The 26,479-nt window shown below is 40.8% G+C and overlaps 1 protein-coding gene across 2 annotated transcripts; it reads left to right on the plus strand.

Moving 5' to 3' along the window:
• The first annotated feature begins 1,158 nt into the window (after window positions 1-1,158).
• Window positions 1,159-26,479, plus strand: CAP1 (cyclase associated actin cytoskeleton regulatory protein 1). Of its 2 annotated transcripts, none has more exons than XM_074305250.1 (13): window positions 1,159-1,358; window positions 12,763-12,887; window positions 13,381-13,484; window positions 14,594-14,671; window positions 19,717-19,860; window positions 19,938-20,023; window positions 21,838-21,943; window positions 22,232-22,406; window positions 23,137-23,321; window positions 23,735-23,858; window positions 23,978-24,060; window positions 24,440-24,583; window positions 25,201-26,479. In XM_074305250.1, exons 2-13 carry the CDS (start codon window positions 12,776-12,778, stop codon window positions 25,282-25,284), a joined length of 1,425 nt encoding a protein of 474 aa, XP_074161351.1. In that variant the 5' UTR covers window positions 1,159-1,358; window positions 12,763-12,775; the 3' UTR covers window positions 25,285-26,479. The 2 variants fall into 2 exon arrangements, with proteins under 2 accessions (XP_074161351.1, XP_074161350.1); XM_074305249.1 differs by having other exon boundaries at window positions 1,236-1,358; window positions 12,766-12,887.

Raw genomic sequence — 26,479 nt, forward strand, 5'->3', positions numbered from 1 at the left:
TATCCCAGGGGACACGAACCCTTAGTAGATACATGAACGAACCATTAATGTCTGTGAAATCGTCTGGTGAAGGGTGGCGTCCCCAGGGACAAGAGAGGCTGAGAAATAATAAACACCCAGGAAAGGGCCCAGAAGCCGCCGCTCCTCTCAGTCAGGGCCCGAGCCCCCCGAGGGCTCCTTGTACACAAATACCCTCAGAAAGAACTGGAATCTAAGAGGAAAGTCCCCATCCCGTGAGAGGAAGGAGAAAAAGAGGCTGGTTTAGAGGTCAGAGACTTCCCTTTAAAATCCCACCTCTAATACCGTGTGAGCCTGGACAAGTCACTCTGAGCTTCAGTTTCCCCTGCAATAGAATCAGTAGAGGTGGGAACGAAGAGCCATAGTGATCCTGCAGTCAAGAAGGCCTAAGGTCTGAGCGTGGTCCTGGTGAGTTCCTCTCTAGTCATTCGCTACACAAACAAAATTAAAGTTCTACATAAAGGTTTTTTTTAAAAAGGGGGATACCACATTAAAGTTTGTGAAATGCTTTACCAATATCATTTCATTTGGCCCACACAACAATCTTGGGAGATAGGGGCTGTTATTGTCCCATTTTACAGATAGGGGCTGTTATTGTCCCATTTTACAGATAGGGGCTGTTATTGTCCCATTTTACAGAGGAGGAAAACTGAGGCAGACAGAAGTAAAGTGACTTGCCTAAGGTCACCCAGCTAAAGAAACGATATCAACAAACCGCTCGAAGGACAGCATGGGTAAGGGGGGAGATGCTAGATTCTCAGTTGAGGGAGAATAGGACGTTAAAACACCATCTGTGACGAGGGCAAATCAATGCCCTTTCTCTGAGACTCAGTTTCCTAATCTGTAAAATGCAGAGAAGTAGCGTCTACTTTCCTGGTGGTTGTAAAGACAACATGAGATTATGTAAAGCGCTTTGCGACCCTGAAAGTGGTATATAAATGTCAGTAATAATAATAGTGATCAAAATGATTTTTTTAAACTGAGGAGTGATGGACAGCACCTCAGCTACTCAGAGCTTCTCTCTTCTGGGGGCGGGCTCTGATCAGATCCTCATCCACTCTCCCAAAAGGGGGCGTGGCGTGATTTGGCCCCGCCTATTTGTGTTGCGTAACTCCTGGGGGCGGGGCTCAGTCGAGGTTGAACTGGCTCGGGAGAACTGGGCGGGTGGTGGATCTGACAAGCTCCGCCCCTTGCTAACGTACTTCCTATCACCGCCGCTGCCGCCGGCACCGCCCTGGAGAGGGTCCGGAAGTGGGTCGCGCGGAGCTTGCTGGGCGGTTCCTGCCGGAAGTGAAGGGCGGCTGAGCGCAGGCAGCAGCTGAGGCGGACGGAGGACGGAGGTGAGGCGGTCGCGGGGCCAGCTCGGGGACGGTTTGGGTTGGGACTGGGGCCCCCGAGAGAGCGCGGCTCCTTCCAGCGCTCGGGGCCGCGCCCGTCGGACCAGCGGCTGGGCCGGCTCTGTCAGGGCGGCCAGTGCTCTCCGAGGGGCGCCGGGCTCTGGGTCCCCTTCCCGGGCTCGGCCTGAGGGGACGAGGCTCCGCGCTTCCCTCTCCGAGCCCGAGCCCCCGAGCCCGGCGCTGCAGTGTGGCGGGGCCGGCTCTCCGCGGGGTCCGGACCCCGGGACTGCAGTGTCCGGGGTCTTTGACGGGAGTTTGAGGAGAGGGGCTCCTCTCAGTGGGGTGGAGGGGACTGGGCGCCCCCGGGGCCGAGGACCGACGTGGAGACGCTGGGGGACCGGTCCTTCCCCCTCGTGGGTCTGGGCTGAAAAGTTGGGGGCTGGGTTCGGGTCCGTGGGGCGGGGTCTCCGAGGAGGGCAGGGGGCAGGGCGCCGTGAGCCCCGGCTGAGCTGATTCTCCTTGGTCTCCTCCACTTCCCGGTCTTCCCCGGGGCGCCTAATTTGTGCAGGTTCCTTTTCCTCCCGCCGGGAGCCTTGGAAGCCGGGCAGGGTACAATCCCAGCCCCAGCTCGGGAAGCTGCCTTCCGGTGCAAGGCCGCCGGACTCCCCGCCGGGAGCAGCGTTTTCCCTTCCTCTGTGGCCTGGATGCTTCTGCTTTTATTCGCGTTGGTTTAAAGGGGGGAGCGGGGTGGGGGGGGGGAGGAAAGGCCGGAGACTGGTATGCAAATAGTTTGCCGATTTCCTTTGTTTGGCCAACTTTTTGAACCCTGGGAACCAGCCACTCTTTGGGGGTGGACTCGGCCACTTTCTAAGCAAGATGTGTGGATTGGGGGGAATCAGAGGAGAGAGTTCATTAAATAAATATTAAATCAACACATATCATGCCCCCTTCTGTGCTGTGTGCAAATCACAAGATAGACAGGATACAGACCCAACTCTGAAAAAACTTTGACAAGGAAGATCTCTAGTTTTTCAGAGAGCGCATTTATCTGTGCACGAGTCAATTCTGCAGACATTAAGTGCTTACTATATGCAAAAAACTGGTAATATAAAGAGAAAAAACGACTCTCAGAACTGAAAACCTATAGGAGGCAATAATGCAACTTGTTCCCTGAGAAGGAAACAAAAAGTATATACAAAGTCATCGGTGAGGAGGGAAGACCTGTAGGAGGCTGCATCTAAGAAAATTCCACAAGGGATAGTAAGAAAGGACTGTCTTCTAGATAGGGAGGACCACTCTGTGGTGGCGTGGAGTCTGGAGATGTGATGTTGAGTGTAGTGTCAGATACTCTCTAGTGTCCTGTTACGCTTGCAGGCCTCTAATCTCTGTAGCATCCTTGACTCTTTACTCTCACTTACCTCACATATCTAACTTCTTGCTCATTGCTACCATTACATTTCATATGGATCCGGGCTCTTTCACCTGGACAAATGCAGTTTCTTCTGGTTGATCTCCCCGCCTCACTTCTTCCCAGTTTCTACTTCAGTAGTCTTCCACTCAGCTGCCGCATTGATCAACCTGAAGGACGGTCCCTGATCATGTCATTTCCCTACTCAGACCCCAGTGGCTCCCTATTACCTCAGGGATCAAACATACAATTGTCTCAGCATTTAAGGCTATTTGTAATCTGCCCTCTTCCTGTCTTTTAGTCTTATATTTTGCTCCTTTCTTCGTACCCACTCTGACTCCCCTCACAAACTGTACTTGCTCTTCCTTGCACAGTATGCTGTCCTGTCACTTGGCTTAGCATTGACTATTCTTCCATTAGATTTGTTCCTTTCAAGACTCAATCCTACTTCTTGCAAGAGGCTCTTCTGGTATTCCTCTGCTTTATATGAACCTGGTTAGTTTGGATGCAAGCCCCTTAAAGGCAAGGACTATCATACCAGGCCCATAGGAAGCAATTCATAACTGCTTGTTGATGGACTAGTAGGCCAGTGTCACTGGAATGGAAAGCAATATGAAATAAGAAAAGTAAGAGACAGATTTCAGCATGCTTGTGTATGGACACTGCACAAAGCCCTTATATTATTTTGGACATTTGGGATGGCCTCTCCAATTGATGAGTGCAGTGGACCCAGAATTGAACAGGAGGAGGAGAGGGCTTCATTGGGATCCAATAATTAAATAGCTCTTTTACAGATCCCAGGCTACTCAAGAAGGCAAAGCCTCCTCTATTTTCTTTTATTTTTTTTTAACTTCATATGTTACTTCATGCCACAGCAAGCATTTATTAAGTGCCAACTGTGTGCCAAGTATGGAGCCAAGAGCTGGTGGAATTCCTGAGGAACTTAACAAGTTTAGAGAGTTGTTGAGAGTATTGAGAGATTCAGTGACTTGAGCAGGGCCACAGAGCCAAGTAATACTTGGCAGAGGCAGAATTTACTCCCCCACTAGGTCCTTTCCCAGCATCTTTCCACCAACCCCAACATTTTTTCAATGCTAATTCTTCTGGTATTGTTCAGGGAATGGACTATCCATAATCCAAAAGGAATACTGTGATAAATATAAAGAATAGTCCAGATAAAACACTACTAAAAATTTAATTTTTAAAAAGGGGGAGGGGAGACTTAGATGAGATGTGCACCAAACAAGTGATAAGTTGTTCTTTGCAAAATGTCCTGCCCTGATATATCCATTGCTACAGTGACTCGCCTTTCTGTCATGCTTTCAATATTACACAGACTATCCCAAGGACAGCTTTGTGAAGTTTTGACAGTACAGTTCTTTTCATCTGTTTTTCTAATGAGATAATTATTTTAAAATAGCTTTATTTTTCAAAATACATATAAAGATAGTTTTCAACATTCACCCTTGCAAAACTTTTTGTTTGTTCCAAGTTTTTCTTCTTCTCTTTAGATAGCAAGTAATTCAATATAGATTAAAGATATACATTTCTTCTAAACTAATGAGAAAATTGAGGTTCAGGTTATGATTTAACCAGAATCATTCCCCTCAGGTCCAAATGGGTACTGAAAACCCATGCTTTCTGACACTTGGTATCAATGTCTTATTTATGACATTCTGTTGCTCCCAAGATAGCGAATGCTATTTTGTTAGCAATCCCTAAAAAATTAATGTTTCCTAAACTTGGTATAGCCTCATTAGGATAAATGATTAACATGAGGTGCCAGTAAATTATTCTCACTCCATCCCATTTCTTGCCAGAAATTCGTAACTGGCAAACGTTGAATGTAGGTGGCTCTTCTACCACTGGGTGACTATTATGAAGATCAAATTTTATCATGTGGCAAATTCTATGCAAATATGAAATGGCACCTTCGTTGTTAATATCTGAGATAAATGCATCTGAGCACACTTTGAAAAGTGTGGTATATAGTGTAAAAGTATTGTTTCTAATTTGAGGAATAAAGCCTTCCTTTTGCACCTTGCTTGTTTTAAGTGTCTTCCCTTAAATTACATCTTATTCTGTAGTTTTAACCATGAGATGTGCTTGTTAAAGAAAAAAAACATTCTTAATTGATTTCAATTTGAGAGAGAGAAACCTCTAATAGTGCTGACTGTGTATAAATTGAGAGTTGTAAACCAGAGTACTGAATCATGAAACCTTATCTTTGACTTAATGCTACATATTCACCAAATACTTATTAGTTTTTGTTTTTTTATCCCTTTTTCTTCTAACACTATTTTAGTCCAGGCCCCTTCTAGCTTTATCCCTAGATTACTGGCCTCTAACTCCAGTATTCTATTTCTGCTGTCAAACTATTCTTTTTTCTATTTACTACTCTGCTCAAAACAATATAATAGTTTTAACTAGTCTAATTTACTTGGCTTTATTTTTAAGTTTTTTCCTATCACAGCTCCCACATAATCTTCCCCAATCAAGTTTTTACTGCCTCCTGATTAAATCATATTTATTCCATTCCTATGTTTGCTTATGTTCTATTCTCCCAGAAAGCCCTCTTTTTTTTCTTTCTGCTCCTGTAAGCACATTCCTTCATAAAAACTCAATGCATGTCTTATTTTCTCTTACAAGCCTGGGACAGAGCTAACTAAAATCGGGGTTTCTCTCATTCTTAATTTCTCTCCAGTAACACTTGTTTTTTGCCACAAATTCTGCCAGCTATAGTATTTCTTGTTTTCCCATGTTGATGCATGTAAAATCCAATATTCTCAGGAATAGGCTTTTTTTTTTTTTTTTTTTTAATGTCCTTGACACCCTAGTATCTGTCATGGTCCTAGATGTATGTGATAGGTGCTTTATAAAAGTTAGGCAAAAGTGTAGCTGAATTGAGCTGCCTTTGCTTGAATTACTCATTTGGATGTAAGGTAGATAGGAGAAGCCTTATATCTGATATCACCTTCTAATTATGATATATGAGGGACAAAGGGCCAAGTAGTTGGAGTAAGGTGTGTGGGCTATAAAAGAATTTTTTTTCTTGGCTTGATGACAGTTCATTTTATATAGAGAGGTTAAAGGTATTTAAAGAAAATAATTTTTATTGAGAGTCCTGGAAACAAGGAGTATTAAAGACCTTGTGTACCAGCCTGAGCCTTGTCAGTACCCCTTTAAGGGATTAAGTTCCTTCCTGTTTGAAAAGTTTCTGATGCAACTTTATGATCCCCAAAAGTCAGAAAAGTGACTCAGCAGCTTGGCTTAAGTTTTAATTAGCTTTTGGGGAACGGTCCAAGCAGTGTTTCTGATTTGAATTTTCTGAAATGTAGTAGCAACTCCTAACCTACTACCTTTTTTTTTTTTTTTTTTTTTTTTTTTTTTTTTTTGCTGAGGCAATTGGAGTTAAGTGAGTTGCCTAGGATCACACAGCTAAGAAGTATTAAGTATCTGAGACCAAATTTGAACTCAGGTCCTCTTGAATTCAGGACTGGTGATCTATCTACTGTGCCACCTCACTGCCCCCTACCATTTCTTTAAGCATCAAAAAGTCTCTGTCAAGGAGAATCTGGATTTTTCTTTGTTAGATTCTTTGACTTGCTCACACTCCTTGAGGGACAGGGTCAAATTATTTTGCTATTGGAGAGCAGAAACTTAATATTTTTACAAATATTTTTTTTAACCTAATAGGAAATGAATATTGCAGACTGCAGAAAATTATATGTGGAAGTTGAGAGTTGGAAAAAACCTAAGTCCAGCCATTGCATTTTGCATCTGTCTGGAGAAATCACTTGCCCAAAGTAGAACAGGAAGTTAGTGTTAGAGTGGGATTGGAACCCCAGGGCTTCTGACTTCCCGAAGACTACTTCCATTACATCACACTACTCCAGTGGTGGGGGATGGTGTAGATAAAATCCAAGTCTCTGCTTCCTCCCACTAAGACAAAACCAAAGAGAAGGTGTATGATGTCCTTGTTGTCTCTGTGTGCTTGTTGCCTGTCTTTAGATTATGTGCAATTAGTGAATGGTGACTATTTTTGTTTTAAATTTCATATATCTGATAAAGTGACTCAATTGATACAGAATTCCATTGTCCCTACATTAACACAAGTAGCATTCATCAAGAAGCAATAGTTTCTTTTGATTTACACCATGTCAACATAATTAATGAGTGCTCCAGAAACATTCCTCCTCACAGTATAGCTTTGTTTGCTGTGCATAATCAGTCTTAGTCTCAGTGTCTTAGGGAGAGAGAGGGAAAAAAAGTACTGAACTGAGAACCAGAAGAACATGGTTCAGGTCATGCCTTCATCACTTACTAAATGTGCTCTGGGTTATAGTACTTTTCTAAATCTCAGTTTATCTATAAATGGGAGTAAGAGTAGTTTCCCTCTCTACTTAATGCAGGCAGAACACATTGCAACCATAAACATATATATATAACCATATAAATGAGATCTTTATTATTTTTTAAATAGATATAGCTGAAATGTCTAATGGGGGAAGGGGGAAAGGGGTGCAAGCATTTGTGGCCTTTAAAGCTATTATTTTGAAGTCAATCCAAGCGATTGCTGCCTCAGTAGAGCTTTCCAGAGCACCTGGTAGGTTGGCAAGATACAAATGCCTATTCTTTAGGAAATGTGACTGAATTTGTGTATCAGGCCAAAGAGTAGAATTGAAACTAGATGGATTTTGGTCAGAGCTTTATATCACAGACTGGAGTCAGCTGGCTCAGTCCCTCCGTTTATAGACTGCCTGTTGAGCCTAAATTACTATATTGGTTTAAGCTCACCAACGATACAAAAATACAATTTAGTTTTATGCAGGAAGCAACAGAAGTATTTTTTGCTGAAGGCTCACAGAATCATTCAAGAACACCCACTATTGAGCTTATTTATTGGATTCAAGGATATATATTCTTCATTCCATAAAATTTTTCCTCTAAGGTAAGCTTTGTCAAGTCTGTTGTCTAAGGACCAGGTTAGCTAAGTACAAAGAGATTTTCACTTGGTGATTACTTTTTTTGTTTTTTGGACATGGTAAACTTAGGAAACTATTAAAATTGGAAGAGTTGTGATTTGCATGGAAGGAATTTGGTTGTGATTGGTGGAGGGAATTAACCTCATTCATGAAATTATATATCTTTTGAACTATTATTTACTTGTTCTATTTTTTTTTGGGGGGGATACTTCTTTTTGTAAAAGACTTTTTAAGGAGGAAATAGGACTTAGTCATTTGTATCAGATTGGATCCTTGCTATTCTTAAAAGATAGCATTTTCTTTAAAAAAAAAAAAAAAAAAACTTTTAAACTCAGGTGGCACAAGTAGTGAAATGTCACTGGTTTAATCGCTGAAATCAAACCCTGTGGGAAAGACAGTAAGTAATTCCTGTATTGTGCTGAGTTTAGATGGTAACTTAACTAATGTAGAGTTTTGTCTATTATTGGTTAAACCTCAGGCCTTAAAGAGTAGTTTGTCTGTCTTCTGCTCTCTAGCAGAAGTTCATGTCTCCTGTTGTATTGTCTAGTTTTTGACTTTGTGATATGTAAGAATCTGGTTATGAAAATTCATGTGCTTTTGGAAATGAAAAAAAATGGTGCTAGGTAGTCTAGTGGTGGCTAAAGAGTGGTATTCTGTCCTAGTTTCAGAGTCTCCAAGGGGAACATTTGAAATAGCTGTCTAGTTATTGTAGAATAGTTTGTCCTGTAGATTCTCCATCCTGCCAACTATGAAACATGGTAGTTGTACCTTTCAAACACACAGAGGAATGTTTGAAAATATACTAAGCACAAATCTCCTGTGCCAGTAGTGACTCTTGCTTAATCACCCAGGGAGACAGACCGAACTTCAGAGGAGACTCCCAGGAGGAGACTAATGAGCCCACAGAGAAAATTGACCTTAGCCCTGTCATAACAGTATTTTCGTTAAAGCTCTGAGCCTTCCTTCCAAGCTCTTTGTCCACCCCCAACTTCTCTCCCAAGCTCATTTTGATAAATTGTTGTCAACTGAAACTCAAAATATCTATGATTGGTTTTTCTAAATTATCCCAAACCATCAACTCTCTCTAGACTCTGTGTATAGTTAAAAAAAAGAGCAAATACAAGTCTCTTACCACCCCATCCCACCCCCATCTCCAACAGAGCTAAACTCAGGGTTTGTTTCAGTGAATATGTGATCTTATTGATATTGTTGCCTTCCCTTCAGATCCCCAGTTCTAAGCAATTCTTGTCCTTATCTTCCCATAGGGTTATAGATAGAGAGCTAAATAGGACTTGAAAGGCTATCTTACTCTATCTTATTTTACAAATCTAGGGAAGGAGGTTAAGAGTCAAGTAGGCAGTAAGCCTCAGAGATGAAGTTTGGACCCAAGTCCTCCACCTTCAGAATCAGAATTCAGAATTCAAAAATGTTCCAAACCCTTGGAGCAACTAGCCCTTCTAGGGCATAGTTGTTTTGACTTGGGGTCTGGAGAGCTGTATGCTTATTTTAGGAGACTAACCAGTCCTCCTTAAGAGCTTAGGAAATTGCAACCAAAAACAGAAAGGAGATTTAAATGGAGTGAAACTGGTATAGAATTATGGCTTTTTGTTTTAATAATATTGGCCCCTTGAAAAGACCCTTATTTAGCTAGCTACCTTACAATTCAATTTAAGAAATATTAATTTTAAGGTCCTACTGTGTGTAAGAGGCTCTACTCAGTGCTAGATATATTAAAAATGAAAAAATAACACTGTTTCTGCCCTTAAGGAGAGATTGTTATCTATGGAGGTTGCTATATATACACAAATCATATGTAAGGTAGATTCTGATAGAGATGGATGAAAATTCCAGAAGAAAATTGAAGAAGTAATGATTACTTCTAATTGGAGGATCAAGAAAAAGTGTCATAGAGGAGATGGCACCAGAGTTGAATTATAACAAAACTTGAAGGAATGAGCTTCTGAGTGAAAGTGGTAATAGATTTGAAGTAAGGGAAATAAAGATGATATTAGCCTTTAATAGGGGGCTAAAATGTTTATTAATTGGTAAATTCAGTGGGCTTTTCCTTAGTTCATATTCTTGACTGAACTCTATTGCATTTTACGTTCCCTTGGATTTTTTAATTATTTCATTTTACTGCTTCTGGCCTATCTCACTGCTCCTTTTTAAAATTCCAAGCTTGACAAACATTAAACAAAATTGATATTTCCATATGCATCGTTGAACCAGAAAAGGAGGATTATATATGAAAATGCAAGTGTTTATTAGTCAGTTTTTTATTTTTAACTAGAAAATAAAACCAGCATGTAATTTTCAAAGTTGTCTTGCTTGTCATTGATTCTTTCTGTTCTACATTTTGTTGCTTTTTAAGAAAAAAAAAAAATCCTAATGATCCTTTTTTCTTTTTCAGCACTATCTTTACATATGGTAGTGTGCTTGGCATTATGTAGAATTTAATGTAATAATGTAATTGATCTTCTAGTCACATTTTTTCCAATGACTGTCTTTTTGTCTAGAATTGTTTTTCCTTGTGTAATTTCCTAGACAGTAGTTGAGAACACTGGCTAGAATGAAGTTTTTTAACTTCATTATGATGACATGTCCATGTTTATATGATAAATACTAGCTTTCATTTCTTTAGAGCTTTATGGTTTACAAAACACTTATTAACACTTACTTTGGAATATATGTGGTACCTGTCTGTCCCCATTTTACAGATAAGGAAACGGCATCTGAAAGAAGGAAAGTCTTGTAGCTAATTGGTATTCAGATGGATCTGAAATCCCCCCCCCCAGGTTTTTTTATTCTAAGATCCGAGAGTTCTTTTCACTGTACCCTGCTAATTAACTCTCTTAAGATGCTTCTACTTTTACAGACTCCAAAATATCTCTTCCTGGTTTTGAGTTTTGACTCCTTATCAGTGTGTTTTCTAGCTTCAAGCCATGAAAAGCATTAGTGTTATGGAAATTAAAGCATCCTGGAATTGGAGAGGGGAATGTGTATGTGTTGATTGTGGAGAAGGCTGTAGAAGAAACCCTCCAGAAGCCAATTGTTGCTTTCATCTTTTGATTCAGACAGGAAAACCTTAGTTCACTCTTCATTCCTGGCTTCCAGACACCTAAAATCTTGTCAGTAACTTTTTTTTTTTTTTTTTTTTTTTTTTTTTTTTTAAGTTTGACTTTAGCTAGATAGAAAGAACTATAGCTTACTTGGGCTATTCAAGTTCTTTACAACAAAATGAATTATGGGGAAAGGGAGGTAAAATGAAGCCAAACAGTTCCGTGGAGAAACTGTCTTGCTCATCTAAATTGGGTAAGTGCACTCCAGCAGACAGACCTGTATGCCATTTAGAACATTGGCACTTGTATGTCTCTAGAGAGGGGAAAATGGCATGCTTTTTCCTATGACTTCAGCAGTTATCTTTGAGCTGACTAATGCTGGCCTTGGCTTGACTCTTCCATCTGCTGAAACCACACATTTCTATAGCAAACACTTGGGACAGTATCTGCAAAGGAAAGTTTATTGGATATTAGTAATCTTTTCCAGAGATCCATAGGGTGTGGTGGATTATGGCCTTTGAAAAATTATAGATGTTTAGGGTTTGGAGGAACCCCAGAAATCATTGCCAATAACTTTAATTTTTATAAATGAAATGAAGATTCATTTTAAGAGAAAGGGGAATTACTGAAGGTCATAGTCACACTGTGGAGCCTATACAAGAACTGAGGTCGCTAGACTTGGGCTGTTTTTTACCTTGTATATGTCTCTAAAGCAGGTATCTAAGGCAAATGTGTATCCAAAGATCCAAAGGATCTCAGGCCCTGTGGTCTCTTTCTTATTTTGAAGTTGGAAAAACAGGTCTGGGACATTTTAAGTGACTCACCCAACTTACACATAGATAAAATAGAGAGATCATTGCATTTTGTCAGAGAATGTAGGTTAAAACCTGTTTCTTCTAGTTGCTTGATTTATTTATTTATTATTTTTTAAACAAGACAGTCTCAAGCTAGATTGAATTAGAAGGGGGTCAAGGTAACTCTTGAATTCAGATGTTAGTATCATATTTGCAGAAGTAATTAATGTAGGTGAGAGTGTATCTGGTTTTCTTTGCTTGCATTTCTATTCAAAGTCTGGGTTTGGAAACTGGTGTTAATTTTCTAATCAGACAAGTTGGAAGGATTATTTGGTTTTGGTTTCTAATTTTCTCCTCTATCTTAAACAATTTTGCCAAACCCATCTTCCTTTTTGTGAGACAACTGGAGATCTGTACTGGTATCTAAAAAAAAAGTGAACAAGGAATGTTTTTGTTTTCTTTGCTCTTTTTTGACCAGCTCCTTATCTTTCGTTTTGGCAATACAAATGTGCCAAGCCCAACTGTCCTGGTATTCTAGATGTTGTCATTCTTTGGATGAATTTCATTTGATGTGGGAGTCTCAAGCAGTAGTTGATCACTCAGCTTCATCTCTCGACCTAGTTAAATCATGAATGCAATGGATGCTCTTGAGTGGAGCAGGATGATAAATGGACAGCAAATGAGATTGGCTGTTGGGAAAGCTGGGTTGTGGTCTCAGTTCTCCCACTAACTTTTTGTGTCATCTTGAACAAATATTTAAACCCTGTTTCTACCTTTAAAGCAAGAGTGTGTAGACCAAGATACTTTAGAGAGTGTCCTTTTCAGTTCTTGAAATTTACTTCCCTTTCTTAGTTACCAACTCATACTTCAACATAATGTTAGATAATTGGATGGGGCAAATTCTGATATCTCCCTGCTTGTGAAATAGGTAAGAGAGATAAGAATTCATTTATTTCATATGTATTTTTTACCAAGTAGGTTTAGTCGAGGAGTTAGTTCCTCATATAGCAAGCATTTGTGCAAAACTAGTTAGATTGGTATTATCAAATGCTCCTCAGAATGGATATTTCTTTGCCATCCCACCAGTTTAAAAAACAAAAAAGGGATCTTTTAGTAGGTGGTGTCATTTTCCAACAATAGCTGACATCTGATCTGTCTTAGCAGGTGGTGAGCTATGGCTGATATGCAAAATCTGGTGGAGAGATTGGAGAAAGCAGTGGGCCGGCTGGAGGCGGTATCCCACTCCTCAGGCATGCATGGAGGGTGTGGAGACAGTTCTCCAAAAGGTAAGTGATCTTGGGACACAGTGGAAGCTTTTCTTGTTTCAGGAAAAAGCCCATTTTCTGAGCTTACTGATTTGAGTATCAAAAATTCCTGAAATTAGTTGATCTGACTCCTGAAATTGATGTTGCTTGTGTGAGTACGTAAGTAGGGAGAGAGGAAACGACTTGTGTAGGAAAGCCTGTGGTTAAGCTATTTTAACACCAGAGCTTCCTGCTAGTGTAATATTTCCTGTTTTTCCTTCAGCAAAATGGCTGCATTTTGTCAGATGAGTATTTATACTAGAACTCTCCTCTCCCATTCTGCCCCCTCCACCCCACATTTGCTCACTCTCTTCAGCAGCTTGCTGGCAACTCAACCATTTCAGACCAACCCACATACGTTATAATTGCTAGGGATGTGAATTTCTCATTTAAAGGGGGACTAGAACTGTGTTTGGAAAAGTGCTTTTTCTTTCTCTGGCTTGCCTTCTAACTCTTCTATGTGGTCTTTCTTTAGGAGGAGTAGCCCCATATGTGGAAGCTTTTGACTCTCTACTTGCTGGACCAGTAGCAGAATATCTAAAGATCAGCAAAGAAATTGGGGGAGATGTTCAAAAACATGTAAGGATGACTTGTCCTTTCTTTCTAATAAGAACTGATTGACTTTCTCCCCCAGATCCCATTTTCTTGAGTTTAAAAATCATTTGCCCTTGTATTTTATTGCTTCCAGTAGTCATATAATGAATCCAATAGTCATAGACCATAGAATTTGGTCTTCGTCACTATGTGATGTTGGGCCAGTCACATAAGTTTTCTTAGCTTCAACTTCCTCTTATGAAATGAGGACATTATACTAGCTTTTCTCAAAGGCTTCTTCCTGCTGATATTATACTGTGCTATAAGTAGCCTTGCTAGTGAGAGATGCATCACGTGTGTCTCAACACATTGTGTGGGTTTTTCCACAGATCAAACTTCACCAAAGCATGAGACTCCACTTTGTTCATTTCTGTACTAGGGAACCAGTTACAGTCCTGATCTTAAAATATTATATAACAAGAGGATTCATTATCATGCTTTGGAATATGCAGAGCTATATTTTCATATAAGTAATTATGTTCCTTAATTATTGTCAGGTTTGTCCCTGGCAACATTGTAAAATAGGCAAAGACCTCTCTTTTCTGAGGCGCCTTTTTCTCCATACCTCTCTATCCCTCCTGCAGGAACCACCACTGTTCCATCTCACTAGGAGAATGGTCCATATTCATGACTTCCTCCTGTGTTGTTACTCTTTCCCTAGCCAGCTTTTATTACCTGGAGTAATAAGCTGAGGGAAGGGGAAGGAATTAGCATTTATTAAGTGACTGTTATGTGCCAGACACTATGCTAAGGTTTTGATATATACTTTATTGATATTCGGAACAAACTGATGAGGTAGATGCTGTTATGTCCAATTTCCAATTGAGGAAACTGAGGCAGGGAGGTTGTCCAGGATCACACAACTAATAAATGCCAGAAACTAGATTCTAACTCTGGTTTTCCTTATTCTAGGCCCAAAACACTCACTTAATTATACCACCAGCTGTCTCTTATCAATCTAGGAAAACTTGCATAATGCACTATAAAGTGTTGGACTCAGGCTAGAGATATAGAAGTGTCAGGTAGAGTGGTTCTCTTACCCAACTCCATGGGCTGTGGTGTGTTATAGACAGCTGTCTCTCTTCTTCCCTTAGGCTGAGATGGTCCACACAGGTCTGAAGATTGAACGCTCTCTTTTGGTGACAGCCTCTCAATGCCAGCAGCCAGATGGGGTGAGTTGTACTTCCAGTAGCTTCAGTTGTAATGCCTAATTTCTTTTGGGTCTGGAGGAAAGATGAATTGACTGAGATGGGGATCCTACAAAGCCAGACAGTATCCTGAGCTAGACACTATCTCATGGCCACTAGCAATAGACCCATGTTTATTAACAGTGATGGGAACATGCTGCTGAGTCTACTAGGGGGTCTTGGTTCATTCACCTAGGCTACCTGGGGCTGGATTGGGACTCATTGTTGATTCAACTATACTCTCTTATTGGCTAAGCCTCCAGCCTAAGCTGGCTGGATCAGTGAAAGATTGTGTGGCTTCTTAGGGTGCATAAGTTGGTCCTGCTGATGCCAAATGTCAGGCCATTCCTTGGCAATCTAAGGAGCATTGTCAAATAGGTTTTGGTGTCATTTAGTTATATCATGCAGCTCAAATAGAAAAGATTCCAATTTAGAAACATGTCTTAAAGTTAAAATGCTTTTTCTTCCTTTTCCTAGGGATGATACTCAGACAGTTCTTCTCAAAGAGAAGTCATTTTGATGAATCACAGCATCAAAACTCTGGCATTAGAACTTTTAGCTTACTTCACTGCACTAGCAAACATTCAATACATTTGAGTCTAATTTCTCTTCTGGATTTGTTTGGTTGAAATGCCTTGTCTAAACATTGCCTTAGAGTCTATATTTTCTGTAGTAAGTCAGGCAGCTGAGACCCTGGCACAAGTCCATGGCTTCAGCTTGCTCTCCTTGAGTTGAGAATTGGCTTCTAGGAGACATAAGGATGGAAACATATTTCCTTAGAGCACAGAAACATGACCCACCCACCATATGAACTTAGCCAAGGTTTCTGCCTGATTGCCATGGTCTGTAGTTGGATTTGAATGCCTGCTGTTTTGGGTCTTGTATGGACTACACAAGATCCAAGAATTACTACCTATTCTTTTTTTTTTTTTTTTTTTTATATCACCACAACTTCCCCCAGTATCCCTCCCCTTTTGCTTCCCAGGGAGCCATCCCATGTAACATTTTTTTAAGACAAAAAAAAAAAATAGGATAACTTGTCATTACATTTTTTTAAAAGTGAAAATAGATGCAGTAGTGGATCTATTGTTCTGCAAAAGAATAGGAGAGGATTATTTTATTCATAGCTCTTCTTTCAAATCAGTCTTGTTCTTTATAATTTTTCTATATTTACTTGAGATGATTGTGTTTCTTTTGCTTTACATTGTTTTAGACATAGTTTTCTTTGCTTACTTCACTCTGCATTGTTTCATAATAGATCTTTCCAGGGTTCTCTTTATTCATCAAATTCATAATTTTTTAAAACAAGTTATATTCTGTTATATTCACGTACCACAATTTATTTAGCCATTCCCCAGTTGAAAGATAACTACTTTGTTTCTTTGCAGTCACAAAGAAGTGCTGCTTTAAAATATTTTGGCATATAAGAGAACTCTATTCTTTTTAATGGTTTTCTAAGGAATATAAGCCCTACAATAGAATCCCCGGCTAAGAAGATACAGGTATTTTGGTTACTTTATTTGCATAATATCAAATTATTTTGCCAAATGGTTGTACTAATTCACAGCTCCACCAACAATGCACCAATCTGCCTCTTTTCTTACAATCTTTCCAACATTGCCATCTTTTGTCATCCTTGCCAATTTGCAGGATGTGAGATGAAACTTCAGAGTTGTTTTGATTTGCATTTCTTTCATAATTAGTGATTTGGAACATTTTTTCATGTGGTTAATATTTTACAATATTTTAAAGAATTGCTTGCTTTCATATGCTTGAACAACATATCTTTTTTAATTATTATTAAAGCTTTTTATTTACAAGATATATGCATGGGTAATTTTTCAGTATTGACAATTGGAAAACCTTTTGTTGAACAACATATCTTAGATGGCTTTTAGTCAGATGGGAGGTAAGAAGGGGGGGGTTAGTGTATATACACACATACACCCTTATAGTATGATCTTTCAAAATAGTCACATATCTAATTAGAGTGTACTAGGAATATGGTATATGGTTGTTGGGCTAAGCCTAATTTTTGCCACACTGCTTTCCAGTTTTCCGAGTACCTTTTTTTTCCCCTAAGTAATATTTATTTTCATGTTTATATACACTGGGTTATTGAGTTGTTATTTTTGATCCTTCTTTGTCAGTCTATATCACTGATCTAATTTTCTCTCTCTTTTTTTTAAAGCTAATATCAAGTGGTTTGATGACTACTGTTTTAAAATATAATTTAAAGTCTGGAAATTCCCTTTCATCCCTAATTTTAAATGATTTCTTAGTTATTTTAGGTATTTTGTTTCTCCATATGAATTTTCTTATCATTTTATCAAGTTTTATAAAATATCCCTTGGATAATTTGATTAGTATGGAATTAAAAAGGTAAATTAACTTTCATAGGATTGTCATTTTATTATATTGGTACAACCTAGCCATGAACACTGGCTGCAGTTCCATTTATTTAAATTATTCTTTATTTCTTTAAGGAGCACTTTGTAATTGAATTTATACAAGTCTTTTTTGTTGTTTGATAGCTTGATTCCCCCAATTCCCCCCCCCCCCCAGGCTGGAGTTAAGTGACTTGCCCAGGGTCACACAGCTAGGAAGTGTTACGTGTCTGAGATCAAATCTGATTTGAAGTCAGGTCCTCCTGAATTCAGGGCTGGTGCTCTATCCACTGTGCCACCTAGCTGCCCCCGATTCCCCAAATACTTAATGTATTTAGTAGTTACTTAGAATTTCTCTTTGTGCCTCTTGGATTTTGTTATTGTTTTCTTAAAATGTAGTTGACTTTTGAGGATTTATTTTGTAGCCTGCAACTTTGCTGAAGCAATAAATTGTCTCAATTGGTATCTTTACTGATTTTCACTGTTTTCCAAGGAACTGTTCTCTCCTCAACACATCTCTTTGCTCATCTCAACACTGCTTACTTATCTAGAGCTGCCAGTGTTGTTTCTTAGGTGGAGCATAAGAGCAGATCAAGTTTTTTGTTTTTTAATATCTGCGCAAAAATTTTAATTTTAATTTTCAAAATACATACAAAGATAGTTTTCAGCATTCATGTTCCAAGTTTTTCTCCTTCCCTTCCCCTCACACTCCTCTCCTAGAAAGCAAACAATCCAATATATGTTAAACATGTGCAATTCTTTTATAGATATTTTAACATTTATCATGCTGCATAAGAAAAATTAGATCAAAAGGTGGGGGGGAATGAGGGGAAAAAAAGAAGGAAAAAAAAGCAAGCAACAACAAAAAAAGATGCAAATACTATGTTGGGATTCACATTCAGCCCCCACAGTCTTCTTTCACTCCACCACAATTCCATTGGAATTGATCTGATCATCTCATTATTGAAAAGAGCCAAGTTCAGCACACTTGATGATCACATAATCTTATTATTGCTTTGTACAATGTTTTCTTGGTTCTACTCACTTCATTTATCACCTATTCATATGTCTCTCTCCAGGCCTTTTTGAAATCATTTCTTATAGAACAATAATATTCATATGCCATAACTTATTCAAGCATTCCCCACCTGATGAACATCCACTCAATTTTCAGTTCCTTGCCACTACAAAATAGGGATTCTACAAACATTTTTTCATATATGGGTCCTTTTCCTTTTTTTTTTTTTTTTTCTCCTGAGGCAATTGGGGTTAAGTGACTTGCCCAGGATCACAAAACTAGGAAGTATTAAGTGTCTGAGGGCAGATTTGAACTCAGCGCCTCCTTAATTCAGGGCTGGTGTTCTATCCAACCTAGCTTCCTCTTTTTTTTTTTTTTTTTTTTAAATGATCTCTGGGATACAGGCTCAGTAGAGACATTGCTAGATCAAAAGTATGTACAGTTTGATAGCACTTTGGGCATAGTTCCAAATTGCTGTCCAGAATGTTTGGATCCATTTACATTTCCACCAATAATGTATTAGTGTTCAGATCAGTTTTATAATAAAGGGAAAAGAGGGAGGAAGGAAGCAAGCATTTAATAGTATTTCCTTTAACAGTCTGATACTAAACATGGAGGTTACAAAACAAGTCACAGATCTTGCTTTCAGGGAGCTTACATTGTAATAGAGGAACACAAGCATTTAAAAAAAAAAAAAGGCTTGAGTTGGGAGAGGAACATATATGGCAATAGCATGATCTGGAAATAGTGACCTGGTTCTGGCACCAATAAAGTGAGGATCTCCTTGTGTTGTGCAAGCAATAAGTGTTTAAAGGAGTTTTGGGAAAGGAATGATCAGAGTAGTCTGGGATTACCTCAGAAAGGAAGTGGTGAACCAAGGCTGAAATAACTGAACAGTGTTTCCCAAATGCCAGGAGCCAGAGGGCAAGATTTGTGGTGGAATAGCAAGGCAGTAAATCCAGATTGTGAAGGCCTTAAAAAACAGTCAAGAGTGTTTTATTCACTAAATATTTATTAAGCATTATGCTAGGCCCAGGAAGAGACAAAATAAAGATACAATCCTTGTCTTCATTGACTTTATAATCTAGTCGGGTGAAAGATACAGATCCAGGACTATACTATATAATTTTACGTGGAAACTTGAGGCTTTCAAAACAAAGTACAGTGTGAGATCGCAGGAGAAAAGGTGGCTGCCAGTAGCAGAATCAGGGAAGGTTTCTATACCTTTTGCTTTGTGTCTTTGAAGGCTGAGTAGGAATTCAGGGGGAAGGATGCTTGTTCCAATTTGATTCTTAGGTAGTGTTATGTAAAAAAGTTAGTAATAGAAGGTAAGACTAGAAAAAGGAAGGTTGTAGGTGACTTTTGGGTGCTAGGCACAAGAATTTGAACTTTATCCTGAGGATACCAGGAAGTCTTTGAATTGGTAGGTTGGTTGGAGAGAGACATGATGAGTATGGAATATTTAACAAGCTCTGCATGTTTTCACAGTTGAGGGTAGGAATAAGGAAGAGATAACATGCAGGGAAAGAATTTATAACCATTTCTAAATGTACTAAGCTTCAGAATCCATAGTGTTTTATAGAAATCAGAGTCTGACTGTCATCCAAATCTTTTCCCCCCTTCAGAATAAGCTCTCGTCTTTGTTGGCACCTATCTCTGAGCAGATCCAGGAGGTTCAGAACTTTCGGGAGAAGAACCGAGGCAGCAAATTATTCAATCATCTATCAGCTGTCAGCGAGAGTATCCCTGCTTTGGGTTGGGTGGCCATGGTGAGCTGGTTGCATTTGGGAGCCCCTGGGAGGAGGTGGACCAGAGGATCGGGTATCTAATTGCCTTATGTCTTTAGGCTCCAAAGCCTGGCCCTTATGTGAAGGAAATGAATGATGCTGCCATGTTTTATACAAACCGGGTACTCAAGGAGTTCAAAGATGTGTGAGTACCTTCTTTTTGGCTTGCTGTCCCTATGGAAGAGTGTGCACAGTGTTGTCAGCATTTGCACAAATAATTGTATCTTGTACCTACTGCAAGTGAGTGCTTTTCATTCCATGTGGTTGGGCCCCTTTCTCATGGGCATTTTACAATATGGCCAACACATAAAACTTCTTGGATAATGGTTTTTAGTGCATGGTAAACATGAGTGAGCACTTTGTATTGATATACTTTAGATACTTTAATCCTTCAACAGATTGATTTCTTTGGTAAGGACATTCCTTTCATGGATTGCATCCCTTCTGCAGCTCAGCAGATAGTTTTCAGGAATTAATGTGGCTGAAAACTTTTCATTGAAAACATTTTCATTAGCCATCCTGCTGATGTACCTGCTACATGTACTTCTATAAAGTGTTAGGTGTTAGTAAAGTGTTTGCCCTATTACAAAAGCCTAGAGATTATTGCCCCATTTCACAAATGGAAAAAAAGTACAGTGACTTGCCCAGGACCTTACCAGCTAGTGAATGGCAGTGTGGATGCACCCAAAGTTCTGACTGCGGATTAAATTGGTTTTCTAATACATTATCCCAGATGTCTTCTTTTAAGAAGAATTAAAGACAATATTTCTTTTTTCCCCCCTCTTCCTGCTTTCTGTTGTTCCTACAGTGTCCCCAGTTCTTCCCTTTTTCCCCTGTCCCATCCTCTCCTTTAGGCTCATGGAGTTAGGAACCTTGCAGCAGCAGGTAGGGCTGATGAGGTGTTCTTTAATTCACCTTCTTAGTTATTGGTTTCTTTGAGGACTTTTTAGCTGGAATGATGGCCTTGGGTTAGGCTTTTTTCAACCCAGAAATCTGGCTGAATCAGCTAGCTAGATATCTAAAATTACCTGAAACTGATATTTCAATTCATTTTTTTCAGTTCTATGAATCTTTACTGAGTGCCTGCTGCTGTTCATGACCCCTGTTAGATATTTTCTGGAGGTTGGTTGACAAGCTGGTGCTGCCTGATGCTGCCTTCTCTCTTGCCCTTCAGCCTCCCTTCAAAGGCCTACCAGCCCTGACTACTTATTTCCCTTTTCTGGTTCTGGTTTGGAGTTGAGGGTAGCAGGTGTTTTAGGCAGGGGCTTCTTTCTCACATAGCTTTTCTAAGCCTATCTCTCTGTTTTCCTGTACTTACTGAGTGGCATCTGCTGAGCTCTGGGAGATTGCAAAGCTATCTAGACCAGGACCCCCACTTTGAAGGAATTCACGGTCTTCACAGAGATGGGACATAACAAGTCTTAACATTCATTTTTTAAAAATTTAATTCCAAATTCTTTTCCCTCTGGCCTTTCCTCTGTTCATCCAGAAGGCAAGCAATGATACTCATTATATATGTGAAATCATGCAAAACAGTACATTTCCATATTAGCCATTCAATAGCCGTATTCTTTGAAAGATCTGTGATTATGTCAGTGTGGATACTCCCACAACTAGTTCAGAGCACAAAACTGTGCCCACAGTAAGTGCTCATATATGTTTATTAAATAAAGGGGTTTTTAAGACCTGAAGTGACTGCAGAACCCATCCCTTTGTGACCAGTATTGTAGTTTCACTGAAAGGTACATACCAAGCTTATACTCCCAAAGCACTTAGAACTTGGTAAATCCTGATAAAGACTGCACTCTTTGGGTATTTCAGCACGAATCCCAAGATGGGAGTAAATGACGTGTGTTGTGCAACCAGATACTGAATTTAATGATTTACAGTCACTTTCTGGCGTTGCTGCATTTGAGGCCACTTGCCTAGCTGTGACTGCCCTTTCTTTTTTCTCTCTAGGGATAAGAAGCATGTGGACTGGGTAAAAGCTTACCTGAATATCTGGACTGAGTTGCAAATGTACATTAAGGAGTACCACACCACTGGCCTAGCCTGGAGCAAAACGGTGAGTGTTTCCCCCTGTATCCCTCCATCCAAAAAAGAGACCAACTACCTTCTTAGACCAGAGTGCCATCAGCAGGGCAGAGTATTGCCTAGAGGGACCTCACTGCTTGATTTAAGTCCTAAAAAGTATAGACAGAAGAAAAAAAGGAGGAGTAATGGTGGTGGGTCAGGAGAGAGAACAGAACGGTTCCTGTGCTGGGATATGATGGGTATCCCCAGGACACAGAACAATGACAAGATAGCTGATTGTCTTGCCCTTTGCTAACTAATCTCTTTTTTGCTCTCCCAGGGACCACCAGCAAAGGAACTGAGTGGCGCGTCATCAGGCCTCTCAGCTGGATCAGCCCCTCCTCCCCCACCTGGCCCTCCTCCTCCACCCATCCCCACCAGCGCTGGCTGTGATGAGTCTGCCTCACGGTCTGCACTGTTTGCTCAAATTAATCAGGGAGAGGGCATCACACATGGTAAGTGGTTAAGGAATGTAGCTTTGCCATCTGGTCAGCCTGTCCTTCACTGCCCTGGCCATCCCCCATGCCCAGAATACATTCTTTCCTCACGTCTATTTCTGAGCATTTCTATGGTCCTTCAAAGCTCAGCTCAGGTGCTATTCTGCAAATGAAGCCGTTCCTGATTCCCAACAACCCTTGTCCTTGCACCCAAAATTTTCTTCTATTTGATTGTTGGTGTATAATCATATATGTACATGTTGTCTCTCCTGTTAGGGTATAAGCTTGAAAGTAAGGACCATTTGGTTTTCTTCAAGTCTCTAGGGCCTGGGATGTAGTCACCATGTAATGGGTTGACACTTTTGGTTAGCTTTTAGGGAAGGTGGACCAGAATTTGGACAGCAGGTGCATGGCGCATTCTGCACAATCTGAAAGGAAAATCTGGCTTTGGAGCAAGATGGAGACTTCCTTGGTTGCCCTTTGTGAAAAGACCACAATGGCTAATGATTAAATAGGGTGTGAAAATAAGCTCTTCCCCTGAGGGAGACTGCTTGGCCCGAACAAAACCACATTTTTAGAAATCTAACTGGTGCCTTTCCTCATAACCCTTAGAGGCATCTCCAGAGAGGAACTTCCCATGTTCCCACTTAGGGCTCTCAGTTCTGTCTTGACTGGAACACAAGCATTGACCATGTTCATCCTGACCTATTTCATTGCTAACAAACTGAAATTTTCTTGCTCTTGGCAGCTCTGAAGCATGTATCAGATGATATGAAGACTCACAAAAACCCGGCCTTAAAGAGCCAGAGTGGCCCCGTGCGTAGTGGCCCCAAGCCTTTTACAGCTCCCAAGCCTGCTGGCAGTGCTGCTCCCAAACTAGTCGCCAAAAAGGAGCCCCCAGTGCTGGAGCTGGAGGGCAAGAAATGGAGAGTGGTGAGTCTCCAGACCTGGGAATAAGGATGGGACTTGGAGGACTGAAAGAGTTTCTTTTAATGAGTTGTTGTTGGATTTTTTTTTTTTTTAACATTTTTTGTTGGTTTGACAAGGCTCTCTAGTGTTTGATGTAGGGAACAGAAAAATCAAATTAATTCTTGCCCTAAAGAAGCTTATAATCTGGTTTTTAGCCAGAATGTAGGATTGGCAGCAGCATGAGAGTAACATGGAAGGGGAAAGTAAGGCTGCCTCATCCAAAGCCTCGATGCCCAGGAAGATTTTGGACTTTGAGAGCCTTTGCAAATAGGTTAACCTGAGATTCTGCTCAGAGATCACTAGGTCCTCCTAGCAGCAGAAATGTTTTTTAGCAGACTCTAAAAAGGAAGATAATGGAGGTGTTCCATCTCTAACAGGAAAACCAGGAGAATGTTTCCAACCTAGTGATAAGTGACACAGAGCTGAAGCAAGTGGCTTACATATACAAGTGTGCGAGTTCTACACTTCATATCAAAGGCAAAATCAATTCCATCACATTAGGTGAGTGCAAAGGGTCCTTCCACATGGGGTTTCTGGATGCCACAGTGTATCAGAACCCAGTCTCAAGAGTAGGAGACTTTATGGGGTGTGCTAGTAACAACAGCCCCTTCTCTCTCTAGATAACTGTAAGAAGCTTGGCTTGGTGTTTGATGACGTCGTGGGTATTGTGGAGATCATAAACAGCAAAGACATCAAAGTTCAGGTAACCCAATCTCTTGGCTTCTTCTCTTGGTCCCAGAGGAACCCTGGAGACAGACATAGGAGCTCTACCACATGTTACTTTGCATTCTTTTCCTTGATGGCGAGTCAGATTCAGCAAAGGGCTGAAAGCTGATCACTTGGATGGTAAGGGTAGAGGAGCAGGAGCCCCCTCAGATAACCTCTGAAAGTACATTGTGGAGCCAGGTAAGACTCATGACCTCAAGATGTCAGACCTGGAATAGACATAGAGACCACCTAGTTTAGTCCTGTTTTACAGTGGGGGGGAACTGAGGACCAGAGATGAGTGTGAATCTTGGCCCTGCCACTTAATATCTGGCCCTTAGTGTTAGACTTAAATCTTCTGTTTTCTTATTCTTCAGGTGATGGGTAAAGTGCCAACTATTTCCATCAATAAGACAGATGGCTGCCACATATACCTGAGCAAGAATTCTCTGGACTGTGAGATAGTCAGTGCCAAGTCTTCTGAGATGAATGTCCTCATTCCCACAGAAAGTGGTGACTTTGTAAGTGCCCTCCCCCTCGGAGTTCATGGGAACGGTTTCTTGGAGTAGCTAACTGAGAGCAAATCTTCACTGAACAGCAAATAACTCAGTGCCACTTGTGAATTGGGTCCGGATGTGCAATCCAGACTGGAGATTCTTCCTCCGTGGCTCCCTGAATGGGGGTATTGCAGGGAGCAGCCCACCTCAGTTCCCTCCTGTCTTAGCATGAGAACTTCAAGGAGCTAGCCTAGAGCTGGGCTGAGGCCAGTCTCTGGGGCACACTCAGTAGTATGGGGCATAAACCTGGGCTTTGACATGGGCAGCAAACAGACTGCAGTCCTTTTTAGGGGTTATTCTTGTTTCACTTTGTTACCAGCCCCAGTCCCTAGTCCCCAGGATCCTTCCCATAGGAACAGAAGGAACCCAGGTCCAGAATCTAATCATTTAGTGCTTTCTAAAACTAAAGGTTTTTCCCTCACCAGAATGGCAGGGAGGGAAAACAAGGTTCATAGGCATCTAATAATTGATCTAGCACCACAGAGCTTGAATCAGTGTCTCTTGACTTCACGTCTAATGTCATTAGACCACATTGCTTATTCAAGTCGTTTTACTTACAGTCTCTTTCGCCTTATTCACAGAACGAGTTCCCTGTCCCTGAGCAGTTCAAGACGCTTTGGAATGGGCAGAAGTTGGTTACCACAGTGACCGAGATTGCTGGATAAGGAGAGTGCCACTGGGTCCTGTGCCCTCCCCCCTCCCAAACCATGGGATACACCTGCTTTCAGACGATTCTCTTCCTAGATTTCCTCTACCTTTCTGCTCTTAAAGGCTTCTCTCTCCTTGGAGAAGTACAGCTACCTGCCTTCACTGAATATACCTCAGGCTGAGACGTGGGGTGGGGCAGCAGGTCAGTTGGGCATCTGCATGTGATCTGCAGGAAGGTGCGTCTTCTCCATGTCGGCTTGAACCACACCACCAATCCCTCCTTGGGGAATTTGAGACCCTTGCGGATGGGCTTCAGCTTTGGGAAGGGGGACACACATGGGTCCCTCTGGATGAATGGACCAACTTGTTCCTGCAGGGGTCAGGCTTTTTTGTAATGCTTTTCAGGAAGGTAGTGGAAGCTGATGTGTAACCCCAGCTAGATATTCTAACCAAACTAATTCACTGGCACCAAGTGATATATGTTCCTGGGCCTGGTGACATGGCTGCCCTGGACCAAAGGCCGACACTTGGGCACACAGCATTCCAAGCCGAGTTGTTTCCCTGTTAGCATTCCTTTTATTCCACGTTTCTTCTCATTCTGTCTGTGCCATGCCAGGAGGTTCCCTTGTACCAACTGCCAGAGGAAGTCGGGGCTACAACTGACAGTCCACTCTACAGCGGTTAGGTGAAAGCTGGGCCCTCATCATGTGAGCCTTTGGGGTGTTGGCCAAGCACCTCCTTTCAGAAAAGTTTTTTAAAAATCATTCCAAGGAATCTGGCATTCCTTCTTCCCCTCCACTAACTATTATGAATCTTGACAGGTGCCTGTCATCTATTCTCTTTCAGAATTGTCTTGGCTCATGTCACATTTCTTGGCGTCTGCCTTCTCTTGTCCCTAAACGGTTTGACTTTTTCTTGGCGGAAGCTTAAGGCTTTTGTTTCTATCCTGAACAGAGAAGCATGAAGCTTCCAAAATGGGCTGTTGCATGGGCTTGAACTTGATGGTTTCGGGCCTTGAATAGCTTTTCCTATGTATAAATGGTTTTTATTTTCCCTTTAGAATATTTACTAAAATATGCAATTTTTTTTAAATTTTTGGCGGGGGAGGGGGGAACTGTCCTGTGACTTCTACCCATTCCTGAGGCTTGTGGGAATAAACCTTTATGTACTTAAAATTATACAGAAACTAGAATAAAGTTAATGCCAACTTGC

Source organism: Sminthopsis crassicaudata, chromosome 3, assembly GCF_048593235.1.
Source record: "Sminthopsis crassicaudata isolate SCR6 chromosome 3, ASM4859323v1, whole genome shotgun sequence".
In the NCBI taxonomy this organism is placed as follows: domain Eukaryota; kingdom Metazoa; phylum Chordata; class Mammalia; order Dasyuromorphia; family Dasyuridae; genus Sminthopsis; species Sminthopsis crassicaudata.

Coding starts and splice junctions, on each gene's coding strand:
- CAP1 (XM_074305250.1), top strand. CDS start 12,776: ATGGCTGATATGCAAAATCTGGTGGAGAGATTGGAGAAAGCAGTGGGC. Junction 14,672..19,716: donor AATGCCAGCAGCCAGATGGG/GTGAGTTGTACT, acceptor TCCCCCCTTCAG/AATAAGCTCTCGTCTTTGTT. Junction 23,322..23,734: donor AGGGCAAGAAATGGAGAGTG/GTGAGTCTCCAG, acceptor CATCTCTAACAG/GAAAACCAGGAGAATGTTTC.